This window comes from Eurosta solidaginis, chromosome 3, assembly GCF_040869045.1.
Source record: "Eurosta solidaginis isolate ZX-2024a chromosome 3, ASM4086904v1, whole genome shotgun sequence".
NCBI classification, from domain to species: domain Eukaryota; kingdom Metazoa; phylum Arthropoda; class Insecta; order Diptera; family Tephritidae; genus Eurosta; species Eurosta solidaginis.
Genome location: NC_090321.1, coordinates 38,609,325 through 38,626,217, shown reverse-complemented (window position 1 = coordinate 38,626,217; position 16,893 = coordinate 38,609,325). Strand labels below are relative to the sequence as shown.

Below are 16,893 nucleotides of genomic sequence, written 5' to 3'. Positions count from 1 at the left end.
GATATCTCGAAAAGGCGGCCACCTATAGAACTAAGGCCCACGCCCTTTTAAAATTCTCATTAACACCTTTCATTTGATACCCATATCGTACAAACAAATTCTAGAGTCACCCCTGGTCCACCTTTATGGCGATATCTCAAAAAGGCTTCCACCTATAGAACCAAGGCCCACTCCCTTTTAAAATACTCATTAACACTTTTCATTTGATACCCATATCGTACAAACAAATTCTAGAGTCGCCCCTGGTCCACCTTTATGGCGATATCCCTAAATGGCGTCCACCCATGGCCTACTCCCTCTTAAAATACAGTTTAATGCCTTCCATTTTATACACATGTCATACAAACACATTCCAGGGTTTCCCTCGGTTCATTTTTCTACATGGTGATTTTCCCTTATTTTGTCTCCATAGCTCTCAGCTGAGTATGTAATGTTCGGTTACACCCGAACTTAGCCTTCCTTACTTGTTATATATATGCTTAGGTTTATTTATTTCTTTAGCGTTTTTAATATAGATAATTTCGACTAGACTCCTTTTTGAAGTAACATGAATTTTTATACTAAAAAAATGTTTCACATTAGAACAATTTTTAAGGTTAGGTAACTTTTTTAAGTTAGATTCAGATATAATATTTAAGGCTATTCTATTTTTGATTTTACAATTTGTGTCGTGTAGACCATAGATGGCAGGATCATATATTTTTTTTAATTTTTCTGAAGTTTTTCGAAGTTCCTCCTCCGGTTAACGAACCTTCCATCTTAGGTATAAAAGACAAGCATACTTACGACTATACAATCATGAATGCTAAATAATTTAGTTTGAACCATATAAAGTTTCGTGCTAAACATTTAAATTATTATAGGGAATAAACAATTTTAGGGTAGACTATTTTTTTTTAGGTTTTTTTTAACATTTTATACAAGCGCTAATATAATATATATTTCTATTTTTATAGATCCCCTCGACGATACAGCGCCAATGCCAGAGTTAAGCTTTGAGGATCTTTTGGACGATTCACCAGTGAAAAAAGCAATTGGTATAGTTGATGATCCGCTAGACGACGGTCTACGTCACGTAAAAAATGACACATTAAATACACCAGGACCTAAGAAACCACCACTACAGCATATAAAACAACAGCAGCATACAACACTTATAACAACAAAAACACAACATAGGCATTCTACAAGCATAATGCAAAGTAATCAAACATACAGCTCAAGAAACGTTAACGTAACAGGAAGTGCAACTGCAGTCGCTAAAACGGCAACTCCACCAACACAAACTTTAAATGCTATCAAAACCACAACAGCACCGCCAATTGTTCTCAATAGCAAAAATATTTTACCAAAGTCGGTCAGCGGTGGAGGCGGAGGAGGTAGCACAGGTGGTTCCAGCGGTAGTCAACTTGTGAAAGTTTCACAAAAAATTGTAGTTACTGGCGGTACTACAGTAGCGCGAAATGCGGTAACATCCGCTGCTCCAACTACACCTACATTTAGTGGAAAAACTGCTATTAAGACGGCTAACGGTCAAATAATATACATACAAAAGAAAAACACAAGCGCAAGCGCCGTAAGCGGTGGTGGCGGCAGTGGTGGTGTAATGACCGGCTCTCGGGTTACAGCATCAACAAATAGCGCGGCAAATGTGAATACAACAGCAACTACGTCTGCTAGTAATAATAAACCGATTGCTTTCAAATTGATGCGCACGAGCGGTGGAACTCTTGTGCCTTTTAAGGGTACAAATGTCACAACAGCAGCTATAGCAACATCGAATGCGGATGTAGCAGTAAAGAGGACGCTTACACTATCACCAAAAGTCTCATCCCAATTGTCTGCAACTGCTGGTCTCGGCAACCATCGAATCATATCAACATCTGGCGGGCAAGTTATCATACATACGAAACCAACAACAACAACTAACGCCAATACATCAGCAGCTAATAGATCAATAACAGCTACTACAGCAGGGTCAAACACTCATACCACTTATCGTTTGCAACAACAGAGTGGTAGCACAACAAACACCAACACAAGCAGTGTCACCAACACCCATAATACAACCAATGTCATCAAAGGCACTACTGCGCCACTAGGACATAAAATTTTGGTACAAACGTCGAGTGGTAAACAAATTGTAGTCTCAAATCAACAGCTTATAAAGTTATCACCAAAACCTTCAACGCCCGTTGGAGCCACAGCAAATTCCACAGCGCTGAATACATCAACAACGATATCGTTCAGCAGCACAAAAGGCAACAGCAGCAGCGGCAACAGTTCTATGACCACCACCACCACTTCCAATGCCCGTCAATATCAAGCTATACAATTGCCTGGCAAGCCAGTTCAGTACTTGCGTGTATTGTCGAAGGGGAGTAGCAGTGCTGATACAATTGTTACAACAGCCACAGCAACTAGCATGTCTTCAGTATCGGAGGCGGGAGACACACAAAGCGCTAACAGCGCGGCTACATCGACAATCAAAATCTTGAATGCCGCTGGTATGCCGCCCAAATTTACCGTTGTACGTCCAAATACAACGGGCTCGGCAAAGCTTATTTTGACGCAATCACCAAAGAAAGAGGGCGCTAGCGTGCCCGTAACATTTTCACCGATAACTTCGAAAGTGGTAAGATTTATTGATGGAAAAATATAGCAATGTAAAGCGTAATTTATTTTAAAATTAATACGAAATTATTTTTGTCTTGTGAAACTATATATTTTTTATTACCTTTATATTAAGTCCCTTTCATGTTTGTCCCCTCATTTCAATACGAATTTTTGACCCACGGAAAAGTCTTTTTCGGTAACTTCCCGTTGAGCTAGACACTTGATACTTAGAACATAGTTCAGATCAGAAAAAAAATATGCTAGGTGGCTCGAGATATACAGAAAATTAATTTTAAAATGGAAATTTTGCGATCGACTTTTAACTAACTTCTCGCTGATCCAGAGACTTGAAACTTAGCACATAGTTTGCGAGTCGACGCTTCGTGGTCGCGAGGTGGCAAACGAATCGAGATGAACGAAAATCCCTAAAAAAAACGCAGGGAATCCTGCAATCGGTTTTTGAGTAACTTCCCGGTGAGCTGGAGTTATGAAACTTGAGCCGTAAGTCAGAACCCGGTGACAACGCAATATTTTATCAAAAGAATTCCGCTAGGTGGCGCATGGATCGGGCTATTAGGAAAATTCATTTTAATTTGGGAATCTTTCAAACCATTTTTAACTAACTTACCGGTTACCTAGAGACTTTTAACTTACCACATAGTTCGAGACCCGGTGACAATACAATTTACAGAAAACAAAATTCCGCTAGGTGGTGCGCTGAGTGAGTTAACTACAAATCCTTGAAAAACTAGGGGAATCTTGCAATCGATTTTTGAGTGACTTACCGGTAAGCTGGACATATGAAACTTGAGCCGTAAGTCAGAACCCGGTGACAATGCAATATTTTATCAAAAAAAATCCGCGCATGCATCGAGATATTAGGAAAATTAATTTTAATTTGATAATCTTTCAATCCATTTTTAACTAACTTCCCGGTTACTTAGAGACTTGCTTACCACATAGTTCGAGACCCGGTGACAATACAATTTATAGAAAACAAAGTTCCGCTAGGTGGCGTGCTAATTGAGATAACTACAAATCACTGAAAAGCGAGGGGAATCTTGCGATCGATCTTTAAGTAACTTGCCGGTGAGCTAGAGACTTGAAACTTGGGCCGTGGGTCAGAACCCGGTGACAATGCAACATTTGATGAAACAAAATTCGCTAGGTGGAACGTGGATCGAGATAGTAAGAAAACAAATTTTAATTTGGGAATCTTTCAATCCATTTTTAACTAACTTCCCGGTCACCTAGAGACTTGAAACTTGTCACTTAGTTAGAGGCCTGGTGACAATACAACTTATAGAAAACATAGTTCCGCTAGGTGGCGCGCTAGTCAAGATAACTGCAAATCCTGTAAAAATGGGGGGGGGGGGGGGGAATCTTGCGATCGATTTTCGAGTAACTTTCCGATGAGCTAGAGACATGAAGCTTGGGCCGTAAGTCAGAACACGGTGACAATGAAATATTTTATAAAAAAAAAAAAAAAATCCGCTAGGTGGCGCATGGATCGAGATATTGAGAAAACTACTTTTAAATTGGGAATCTTGCAATCGATTTTTAACCAACTTCCTGGATATCTAAAGACTTTAAACCTGAAATATAATATAAACTCGGTGACAGTGCAATGTCTGATCAAAAAATTTGAGCTACGTAACGCACAAGTCGAACTATTTAGAAGATTAGGCCATACCTTCATGGCTAGCCTCCTCAGTGTTGCAGGCGTTTTAGAATACCACCTCGTTGAAGGCCCAACTCAATGCTCGTCCTTGCATACTTTTACGCGTACGCGACTTTCACCACGTTTCTTTTAGACTTTCATGCGTATGCGAATTTCACCACGATTTTCAGCTGTGCAAATTAAGTAGCTGACAAACGAGGTGGAATTCTCTTGCTATGATGCGAGGTGGAATTCTGTTGTTTTCGCCAGTGTTGTCAGCGAAAATTCCACTAATTCTCTTAAATCTTGCTATTTTGAACAACTAAAAAATAATGATACAAATTTTCACTTAGGAGTTACTAAATTATTAATCAAAGTTGCAATTGCCTTTTTGTAGGCAGTACTAAAAAATTGAAAATAAAAAGATGATCAAATTTTAAGGATTACCTTTATATACATAAATGCACCAAAAACTAGAAGGCAATTTTTCATTTAATACAGATATAGCCTTGTTGAATTTTCACTAAAAAACTTTAACAATAGCTCTTGTAAAAGAATTTTGAGCTGTATAGCTACCTGGGTGATTCATGTACTAGCATGGACATTTGGAAAACACTAAGTGCGTTGAAAGAAACTGCAAAACTCTTCAACACGCCTTTAACTTCTTCTTCTCCTGTTGAGCGACTATTTTCCTTTGCAGGAATTATAAATGCTCCAAGGCATCAGTCTTTGTCGGATGTTTCATTCGAAACCTTAGCAAATTTGTTATAATGACTAAAACAACTTTTAGATAATGAATATACATAAATACCTCTTATTTTACTTTCTTTTAAGTTTTGAATACCATCGAAATATCGTTATTTTTGGCAATGTTAATTTAATGAAACAAAAACACATATATATAAAATTAATAAAAAAATAACATGAACTTACTAAAGCTTACATTTTCTAACTGTACCATTGAGAATGTACATTAGATTGGCACGAAACCTCACTTTTCTGTAATTTCCGTTGTTAATACTAAAAATATGGCTCACTATGCAAAACTTAAGATTTTATAGAAAATATCCTAGACGTAATCATAAGGAAATAAAAAGAAGTTTTAATCTAATATACATGGACATATGTTAATAGATTTATCTGGGATATAACAACCTTTGGTTAGAGAACTAATCATGATGATGAATGACCACTTAGAGGATCGCTCCAGTTGGAAGTGAAGCTATCAACCATCAACCTAAGTAGTATTACTCATACATATTGTTTGATCATATCGTTTTGTCATAAAACAATACGCACTCCCCAGGTATTCATCCGAAACACTTATAGACACGATAATTTGTAGGTGGGTATGTAAATACATATGTACCCATATGCCTAGATAAGCGCTCACGATATACCGGCACATCCTCCAATGTACTTGTATGTACAAAACAGTCACTGTATAGCCATAACGTAATCCAAAATAGTGGATATATTAATTTTGTATACAAAAGAAAATTGGCTTGACTTAAGGATGAACCATAGATGATCATTATCTTAATATATAAAAAACACGTGTCACAACATTTTCGGGCGCGATGGACTCCTAAACTACTGAACCGATTTTGAATTTGTTTTGCACCCCGTGTGTAGTTTGATCTAACTTGAGAGATAGGATAGGTTATATCTCACACGCAATATTATTGTATTGCAAATTTTTTTATTTGTATATACGTAATAATAAAATGTCAGGTGGTGCGGATATACTTCCGTGTAATTGCTTGGTGTTTAATTAAACAACCTGCTTATCAATTAGAAATATTATAGCGAATGAAATCAAGTATAGCACATCACCAGGCCCGCCGCGATTTAGACGTACTATGTTTTAATTCAGGAGAGTCTTTAGTTGTGTAGAGGGTAATTTTCATACCCCTGGGCGACTAGGGTCTCGAGATATAGGCCAAAACGTGGGCCAGTGAATGCCTAGACAGTGTTTATACAATATGGATATCAAATGAAAGCTGTTGATGAGTGCTTTAGTACAGAGTAATATATTATACAGAGACGGACTGGGACTGGGATTAGGACTAGGACTTGGACGGAGACTCGGAGTGGGACTGGGACTGGGACTGGAATAAAATACATACCACCCTCTGGGACAGGCAATAAGGGATTCAGAAGAATGAGAAGAAATTGAGAGAAGAGAAAAGAGAGAAGGAGATTGAGAAAGAGATAGAATGAGACGAAGATGGAGATAGATGAAGTGAAAAAGACGGAGGGAGGAGTGAATAAAAGGATTAGGAAAAAGTGAAGAGGGGGGAGGGCAGAGTCAGACGGAAAAAGCTTATTAAAATGTATGCAGATAGGCCAAATTTAAAGCAGGACAAAGTCTGCCGGGTCTTCTAGTCATTTTATATAATGAGTGTAGCAAATTATGCACGTGTATATACTTACCGGAGAAAATGTTTAGATCAACGCTCATATACCATTCGCCCTATTTGTTATATGTATATATTTGCCTCGATAAGCGGTTACGATTTAATATTGCAGCCTAAAATGTACTTGTATGTAGAAATTATTCCGTGCATTCAACAAACGAGAATTTTTCTTTCAACAAAGCAGAAAAATAATTAAAAATAATCAAAAAAAAATCCAAAAAAAAAAAAAAAAATCAAAAATAATCGAAAAAATCAAAAATTATCAAAAGTAATCAAAAACGCCTTTTTAGAAAAAAATCATGATTTTTTCCGATTATTGAAAAAAATCATGATTTTTTCTAATGGTAATCAATTAGTAGTTGCTTTTTACGGAAAACAATTGAAATAATCATTGGCCATTAAAATAGGCATCTAATTAATTGATTACTAATGCTAATTCAAATTTAACAGGTCTGGTTTATATGCTGGTGGCTTTCCATTTATGCCAGGTTTTTGAGGTATAGCAAAGTTATTCCTCAATACCGTCTTCTTATTTGGAAGATTGCAACTGCAACATAAGATATTGCATTCAGTTAATCAAGAAACATGTATCAGCCTATCTAAGTTTTTTTGGGGGTTACGTTCACTAAAAGTCTCACTGCGAGACTTCCCAATTCAGGACACTTTTTTTCTTCTTTTTTCTTTTCTGTTTTCACTAAAAATTTCCTTCCACGGCCGGCCTGCTCAATTTTCGTTACCTCAGACCGCATTACTATTATGCTAATGGACCAAACAATCATGTTGTTGTTGTTGTTATTGTTGTTGTTTTATCGGTGATGGGGTTACACTGAAAATACAGAACTGGCTGCTTTGGGAAGCGGGCTGGGCAATCATCTTCTCGTTTGGTGAGAAGTAATTACCCCACGTAGGGTATCTGCTGACCGTATCCCAACTTTCATATCAGCTCATGCCATTCATAACAGTACGCGCCCATAAACAAATACCTAATTCCTTGAACAAATTTCCTGTGAAATTCTACAACACTACCGTTGCCAGCGTCGCCAAAGTCGCGTACGTGGCTTTAGGCGTGCAATATGCTTCGAAAAGGGCAGCTTACTGTCCAGCCTTACCCTAAAACATTTCATTGGGCTCCGTGTTTAGTCCCCAAATGTAATATTGATGATATTATTAATGCTCTTCTTCGTCAGCATGCGATCTCCCTATTACTCACCTGAAACCCTTCAGAAACGTGCTTTCTGGCATGTCTAAGCGAAGAAGTGTGTCCTAAGTAATATTTCAAAAACCGGGTTCTACCACGTAAGCCTTCTTTCTTTCTTTGCCATGCATTGCTACAACAACAACAACAACAACAACAACAACAACTTCAATGCATCTTAAGGCAAGTCGCAAAAGATAGTGCAATTGGATGGCTGATTTGCGGGTTACGGGGCTTAGAATATACCAGCGGCAGGTATGCCTGTCATAAGAGGCGACTAAAATACCAATTTGATTCAAGGGATACTAAATCGTTCCCGAGATGGTCGGGCTAGTACCTTAATGGTGCTTGTGACCGGAACGTAACGGATCTATATCCGGCAAAGGACCATCAACATCGACAACACTCACCAAAACCTTCGGGGAGTGTTCTAATCGCTACAACAACAACATGTCTGATTAGCGGATATGACCACTGTTGTTGTAGCCCAAATTACATATAATTTTTGACTCGGTCATACCAAACCGGAAGTACTTTCCCAAACTTCAGGGACTATATCTGTCTCTACTCAAACTAGGCAACAAACAGCTTTTCACGCTTTGTATACAAATCAGGGGTAACCGGACACCAACTTCCTGAGTCCCGCTTGAATAATGTGCTATAAACTCCAAGCATGCTACTGTGCTACACTTACGCAATCATGCTGAGCTCACTATAGCCCTTCAGTTCCAAGAACAGGAGGGAACCTTCAATCGACTTCATTATTAATGGCCTTCTTTATAACTAGTAACCGATTCGAAAAAAAAAAAAATATCTCGAAAGCTAAAACAAATTCGAGTCGAATATTGTATTCGATTAGAATCGAGAGAGTGTATTGGAAGCGTCACATCCATCCACACTTTGTGTTGTTATGAATTTATTCTTATTTTAATTACTATAATTTTTTTATTTTTATAGCAAAAAACCATTGTGACTGTACCTCAATTGCGTCCTTTAAGCGATGTACAACGCAGCAGCAATACCAACACCACATCGTCCACTCACACCATATCTTCAAGTAACTCTCAAATGAGCCACAATCCCAACTCCACTCAAACATTAATAAAAAATTCTTCGGGATCATCAATTGCAACTGGAACTAATCCTTTGTTGCGCAAACATAAAATCTCTGAAATTAATACGGAGCTCAAACGCATAACAGCAAGTAGCAATATGGAGGGGACGTCTGCGGGAGCAACGGCTGCCGATGATAGTGGAATGGATGCTTTGTTGGGGCCCCCCGAAACAAAGAAACTAGCTGCTGGTGGTCGTATTATAATGTTACCACGTGGGCTGATACGTACAAATCCCGATGGCCAAGTGCGTCAGCTTACAGTGCAGTCGAATGTTGTTGGTGGTGGAGTTGATACAAATAATAAAAATGGGCGTCAATCGCCAACGCATAAAATGCCACAACACCAGCAACACCATCAACAGCAACAATACCGACCACAACAACAACAGCAACAACAAACATCGCATCAACCACAACAAATGCAAAGTGTACTCAAAAGCCAAAATAATGTGGTAGTGCAAACTGAAGCGAGTGGACAAAAGTCTTTATTGTTGGGTGGTAAAACACACGCCCAACAACAACAAAAACTACTACAACTAAAGCGGCAAATACAGCAAGAGCAGAAAGAACATTATCATCATATATTGAATGACCAATTAGATAAAAAATATGGCATTAATAAATTATCTACGATAACGAGAGATGCTAGTAGTGCTAACAACATTAATAATAGTAGTAATAATAATAACAGCAACAACATTGGCAGTAATAATAATAACAATGCTGATAGTAATTTACTAAATTTTAAAATCAAATTAGAACCAATGGATGAGGTGAAAGATATGAAACCGAACTTTGACGAATTACAAGTAGTGGATGCGGATGCCGCTATACGACTACGACGTAAGCATTGCAATTGCAGCAAATCACAATGCTTGAAATTGTATTGTGACTGTTTTGCTAATGGTGAATTTTGTCAAGATTGCACATGCAAAGATTGTTTCAATAATTTGCAATACGAAGATCAGCGACAGCGAGCCATTAAAAATTGCTTAGAACGTAATCCGAGCGCATTCAAGTGAGTACTTATAGCATTTTATTGTTGTAATAAGTATGATGAAATCTATTATTAGTATTTAATTTGCAAAAAACAAGCTTTTACGACTTATGTGTCCACTTATGAAACTAAAACAAGCGTTGTCTTATACTTTTTTAAGTTGGATCATTACTTTTTAGTTTGTAGTTTGGCCTCTATTTGCGTAGCGATTACAGTTTGGCGCATCCCCTTCTCTCGGTTTATGTTCGAAAACTTCTTATCTCTGAATCAATTATGAAAATTGGTCTAGCTATCGAAATTGTTCAATTGGCCATTACCTCAAAAACAAAAAATAAAATAATAAAAAATGCCACTGGGTACTAAGCGTTTTTTATACTCAGCGTGCTTTACACACGGAGTATATTAACTTTGAATGGATAACGGTTGGTTGTACAGGAATAAAGGAATCGAGATAGATATAGACTTCCATATATCAAAATCATCAGTATCGAAAAAAAATTTGATTGAGCCATGTCCGTCCATCCCGTTAACACGATAAATAAATAAATATAAGGCGCGATAACCTCCGAAGAGATCTGAGGACGAGTTTCTGTTCCAATTTGCGTCGTGCTCCTCTTGATTTTCCCTACAAATTGGCCGGACGGGACCTACATGTTTTATGCCGACTCCGAACGGCATCTGCGAGGCAGATGAGTTTTCACTGAGAGCTTTTCATGGCAGAAATACACCCGGAGCGCTTGCCAAACACTGCCGAGGGGCGACCCCGCTTAGAAAAATTTTCTTCTAATTGAAAAACCTTATGTATTTCTAAAATTTTGATGTTGCTTTGCCCGGGGTGCGAACCCAGGGCATACGATGTGATAGGCGGAGCACGCTACCATCACACCACGGTGGCCGCCATTAACACGATAACTTGAGTAAATATTGAGATATCTTCACTAAATTTGGTACACGAGCTTATCTGGAGCCAGAATAGATTGGTATTGAAAATGAGCGAAATCGGATGATAACCACGCCCACTTTTTATATATATTTTAACATTTTGGAAACACAAAAAACCTGATTATTTAGTAAATAATACACCTAGAATGTTGAAATTTGACATGTGGACTGATATTGAGACTCTTGCTAAAAATTTGAAAACAAATTTTAAAATGGGCGTGGAACCGCCCACTTGTGATAAAATCAATTTCACAAATATTATTAATCATAAATCAAAAATCGTTAAACCTATCGTAACAAAATTCGACAGAGAGGTTGCCTTTACTATAAGGAATGCTTTGAAGAAAAATTAACGAAATCGGTTAAGGACCACTCCCACTTTTATATAAAAGATTTATAAAAGGGTCGTGTAAGAATAAAATAAGGTATATCTTTGCAAAAAAGAGCTTTATATCAATGGTATTTCATTTCCCAAGTGAATTTATAGCAATAAATAGGAAAATGTTAAAATTTAAAAAACGGGCGTGGCACCGCGCCACGCGGGAGCCATAACTCGAAGAAAAATTAACGGATCTTAATAAAATTGGGTACACAAATTTTCCCTATAGCAAGAAATATTTCTAGAAAAAAATGGACGAGATCGGTTAAAGACCACGCCCACTTTTATATAAAAGATTTTTAAAAGGGTCGTAGACGAAAATAGTAAGCTATATCTTAGCGAAAGAGAGCTTTGTATCAATAGAATTTTACTTTCTAAATTGAATTGTAACATTAAATTGGAAAACACTAAAATTTTTGAAAATGGGTGCGGCACCGCCCCTTTTATGACTAAGCAATTTTCTATATTTCGGGAGCCATAACTCGAAGAAAAATTAACATATCGTAATGAAATTGTGTACACATATTTTCCTTATAGCAGAAAATATTTCTAGCAAAAATGGACGGGATCGGTTAAAGACCACGGCAACTTAGATATAAAACAAGTTTAAAAGGTCGTAGAATAGAATAATAAGCTATAACTTAGTAAAAAATACTTTTGAATCAATGATATTTCACTTATCAAGTTTTATTGTAAGAGAAAATAGGGAGATATTCTGAAATGAAATGTGCAATTGAAGTTCACGCTGGGTATATAATGTTCGGTTACACCTGAACTTAGACACCTTTACTTGTTCAAATTAACGTTCAAAGCAACGTAATCCGATAAATGCCGATTCTCATATTGAATAAGGTTTCAACGCATCAAAATGTATACCAATATTAGATACCCCAGCCTTTTTTTGTGTGGCTGTGTTATTTATGGCTGCTAATTTTTTCGACGATCTGCCTTCTCACCCCTTTCCTATTATTATACTATAAGCATAAAAAGAAAACAATTATATAATTCAAATAAAAAAAGAAGGCAACCCACGCCAAAGTTTTTATTTTAATATTTTTAAATACATACCTAATTGGCGCTTAAACGTTTAAACGGTTATGGCCGTCCAATAAGGCGCGCCAGTCGCTTCTTCTCTCTGCCATCTGGCGCCAAATACAAATAAATAAAAAAATATGTCTGAGAAAGAGTCCCGTTTCGAACTTCGAAAAACAATATCTACGTTTTGGAGGCTAACTTCGAAAAAACTGTGAAACTTTCCTCTATCGGTGATTTCGTTATCAGAATTAGCCTAAGGGCTTGCAGCTAAAACTTAAGATCGCTTAACCTTAAAAAACGAAATGATTTCACTAATTGAATGTTTTTTGAGATTAGAACCTCATCAAAACCAGATGGGCCAATTGTGATAGCGCATTCGGATTCAGCGTATAAAAATTCAAATGACTACATGTGTCGCTTTACTAGATCCACTAACTTTTTTTCTGAAGCTGTGTAATTGATCGCTTTTAATTGTTTCGACCCTTTACCTGTTATAAAAGATTGAAAAAAAAAAATGTTCACGGTTCAAATAAAGTATCTATCCCAAACTTCAAATCAGCTGGCAGTCGAAGGTCATTGCCAAAAATTACTTGTCTCATGCACTGCTGATCGGTAAGTCATCAAGAATAATGGTTTGCGGGTATCCCACTCTTTTATGAAACTTGTCCACTACTTTCCTTAAGTGCTCCTCCAATGTTCTATTGAATCGTTCCACCATACCATCGGACTGAGGATGCAATGCAGTTGTCCGTGTTTTTCGAATGCCCAATGATTTACACATTTCCTGGAACACAGCTGATTCGAAATTCCTGCCTTGGTCAGGATGTAACTCCATTGGTACACCATACCTTGCAAACAATTGTTTATAAAGACTTCTGCTACTGTTTCCGCTTATTGATTTGGGATTGGGTATACCTCTGGTTATTTGCTGAAATATGTAATCCATAACCACCAGTACATATTTGTTTCCGCAGTTGCTAGTAGGAAATGTACCTGCGACATCCATAGCAATCCTTTCAAATGGCGCACCTGAGTTATATTGCTTCATCTGGCCATGACTTCGGGTTTTGGGTCCTTTTGCTCTGCTGCAAACCTCGCAGTTAGCAATCCACTCAGTGCCCGACTGACGGCAACCAACCCAATAGAATCTCTGTTTAATCTTTTCGAGCGTCTTCGTGATTTCCAGATGACCTCCGCTTGGACCATTATGTAGCTCGTTGAGAACCTCAGGAATCCTTTTCCTGGGAACAACTAACAGTTTCCTCTTACCTTGACCATCTTTACTCTCCCATACTCGATGCAAGCAACCGGATATCAACTATAAACTGTTCCACTGTGCCCAATATGACTTCGCAATAGGACCCTCTGCTGACATCTCATCTCTATTTGGTCTTCCGTTTCGTTCGAGCCCTTGCATAACATGTGACAGATCTGTATCTTCTAGCTGACACTTCCTTAGTTGTTCCTTGTCCCATTCATCCGTACACGTTATAGTCATTAGCCGGACATCTATAATGTCTTCTTTAGCCTCAGCCTTTGAACAGTGTTTGCACTCCTAACTACATGGTCTTCGTAACATTGCATCAGCATTTCCATGGGTACTACCTTTTCGATGCTCAATGGAAAAGTCATAGCTTTGTAGTCGCTCGATCCACCGTGCCAATTGACCTGAATTACGGAACTGTACGAGCCATTTTAACGCTGCGTGATCTGTCCTCACGCGGAATCGCTCCCGGTAGAGGTATTTGTGAAAATGTTTAATGCACTCTACCAATGCCAACAGCTCTCTCCGTGTAACGCAATAGTTCCTCTCTGGTTTTCCAATTTAACGGCTGTAATATGCAGCTACGCCTCCTATAGCATATCCACTCGCATCTGTATCTAAAATAAATGTTGCTCCTGGAATCGGATATGCCAACATTGGGTCAGTGCACAAATGCTCCTTCAATGTTTGGAAAGCCACTTCTTGCTTTTTCTTCCATTCAAAAGCTTTATTTTTTCTTGTAAGCTCATGGAGGCTATGGGCTACGCTGGAAAAGTTTGGTACAAATCGGCGGTAATATGTGCACAGCCCAAGGAAACTTCTCAATTTATGCAGGTTCAGTGGTCTTGACCAATCCTTTACTGCCTCTTTATTTTCATTTGCAGTACAGATGCCTTCTGTCGTTACCTTGTGATCCAAATAATTTACTTCCTTTTTAAACAGCGAACATTTTTTGGGACTTAGTTTCAGACCAGCGCCAGCTATTCTCTGGAAAACTTCCTCTAAGTTTTTAATATGTTCATCAAAGTTCTTGCCCAATACATTGATGTCGTCCAGGTACACCAAGCATGTTTTCCAATGTAGTGCTTTCAATACCTGATCCACGAGTCTCTCGAAAGTAGCTGGCGCATTACATAGTCCAAAGGGCATTACTGCAAATTGCCAAAGACCATCACCGACACTGAAGGCTGTTTTATCTTTGTCTTCCTCCTTTACTTCCACTTGCCAGTAGCCGCTTTTTAAGTCCAGTGTGGAAACCCATTTCGTACCAGATAGCGAGTCCAGTGTGTAATCAATTCTTGGCAATGGGTAGCTATCCTTTTTCGTAACGTCATTCAACTTCCGGTAGTTCACGCAAAACCTCATTTTTCCATCTTTCTTCTTTACAAGTACTACCGGTGCGCTCCATGGACTATCTGATGGTTCGGTGACGCCGCTATCGCTCATTTCTTGTACGATTTGACTCACAACTTCCCGCTTCGCCTGTGGAACACTACGTGGAGCTTGACGGATCGGCCTCGCATCTCCAGTCTCAATTTGATGTTTCACAACGTTGGTGCGGCCTGGTTTGGAGCCATCTTGGTCAAACATGTTCGCGTAATTTAGGAGCAGTTGTTTTGCCTTACTCTGATAGTCTTCCTCTAGTCCCTCCGTCCATGTCATGATGTCATCTGAAAGATCAATATTGCTAGTTGAAACCTCTTCCTGGAGCTATTCACAATTGATTACTACTTCAGCCTCTTGGCATCTTTCCAAAATAGCTCCTCTGGTCAGTTTGAGTGGTGACTTGAACTCATTGAGTACTCTTACCGGGATACGTCTATCTTGTTTTGTTATAGCCAGGGTTTTCCTACAAGTACGTTCGGTATTGATTTGTTTGTCCCACAATATCCATCAACGTTTGCCCAGATGACTGCTTCTGATTTTGGTGGTATTTGCTGACTCTCTTCCACCAGCACTCTTTTACTGCTGTCGCTCGCTTCGATTCAACATCTCGTACTCCATTGATAAAGCACTGAATTTTTATCCTTTCGGTGTATTCCACGAGTGCGTCCGCATTTGCCAAATGAGCCAACCTTTCAACATCCGAAGCAACTTCCTGCAAAGTCTCACTAGCTTTTTGGTAACGGTTTTGCAATTCTATTTGGTGTACTTGCTTCCTGTGTTCGCTTTCGTATCGCCTTTCTAGAGCGCCCATCAATGTTTCGTAATTGTTTCGTTCTCCTTCTGGAATGGTCTGTAAAATTTCAGCTGCAAATCCTTTCAATGCGACGAACAGCGCAGCAACATTCAGTATTCCAGTTGTTAACTGCTGACGTCTTCTCGAATTGAAGCTTAAATACCGGGAAAGAAACAGAACCGTCAAAGGATGGTGTTTTTACCTTTGAATTACTCGCTGAAACTGCTGGGCGATTTAGTTGTAACTACTCGATACGTCCTCTCAAAGCATCCACCTCGGCCTCAATTTTTTCCTCAAACTGTAAAATTTTTGTATCCCGGGCCTCCAGCTTCGATGATACCCTTATCTCCTATGCCTCCAGCTGCGAGGATATACGGGCCTCCTGTTCTTTCAACTGCTCAGCCAACTGGGATGTCATATATGTATTCTGTTCTTCCAGTTGAGTTTCCATCTTGGATGTAATCTGTGTCGACATTTCTGAAATACGCGTTTCTTGTGCTTCAATCATCGATGTTATACGATTCTCCTGCGATTCCAGTTGGGATGCAACTGTCGCTGTTTGTGCAGATATTGCAGCCTATATCACGTTCAAGTCTGTGCTGTAACTGCCTGCGATGTTTCGTTTTTCTCTTCAATTTTTGTTGTTGTCTCGTCCCCATCAGGATGAAAGACATTATCGTCCACATTAATTCCTTCCGTCTCCATAGCGTCTCATAGCCGTGCTTGAAGTTCGATCTTATTGCCGGTTGTATTCAATCCACGGTTCTCCAACTCCTTTTTCAGTTACTGGATCCTTAATTCACTTAACTTTGCCATGTCCTTGTTGTCCTCTGCAATTTATTCAACAATTCCTCTTCTGACACCAATTGTAACGAATTTAGGTAAACTCCGGTTATTTTACACCTTCTACTAACGCTCGTATTGCTAAAATGTTGAATAAATAACTCCAATATTCAATACTGCAAAATGGTCTTTATTAGACTACTTTGAAAGTACAATAACACTTATACTTCGCAACAAATAGCGTGCTTTAATCAAACTGATTCATTATGCCTCAGTTGGTGCTGCTTTTATACTCTTCAGTTTCCTCGT

General features: G+C 38.6%; 1 protein-coding gene across 2 annotated transcripts in view; it reads left to right on the top strand.

The window, feature by feature from the left end:
* mip120 (Myb-interacting protein 120) overlaps window positions 1–16,893 on the top strand; it is a 67,777-nt gene that overhangs the window by 20,078 nt on the left and 30,806 nt on the right. For both annotated transcript variants that reach the window (XM_067771426.1, XM_067771425.1), the window contains exons 2-3: window positions 957–2,635; window positions 8,849–10,023. In XM_067771426.1, the coding sequence (XP_067627527.1) occupies window positions 957–2,635; window positions 8,849–10,023 (2,854 nt within the window). The remainder of the gene's footprint in view (window positions 1–956; window positions 2,636–8,848; window positions 10,024–16,893) is intronic.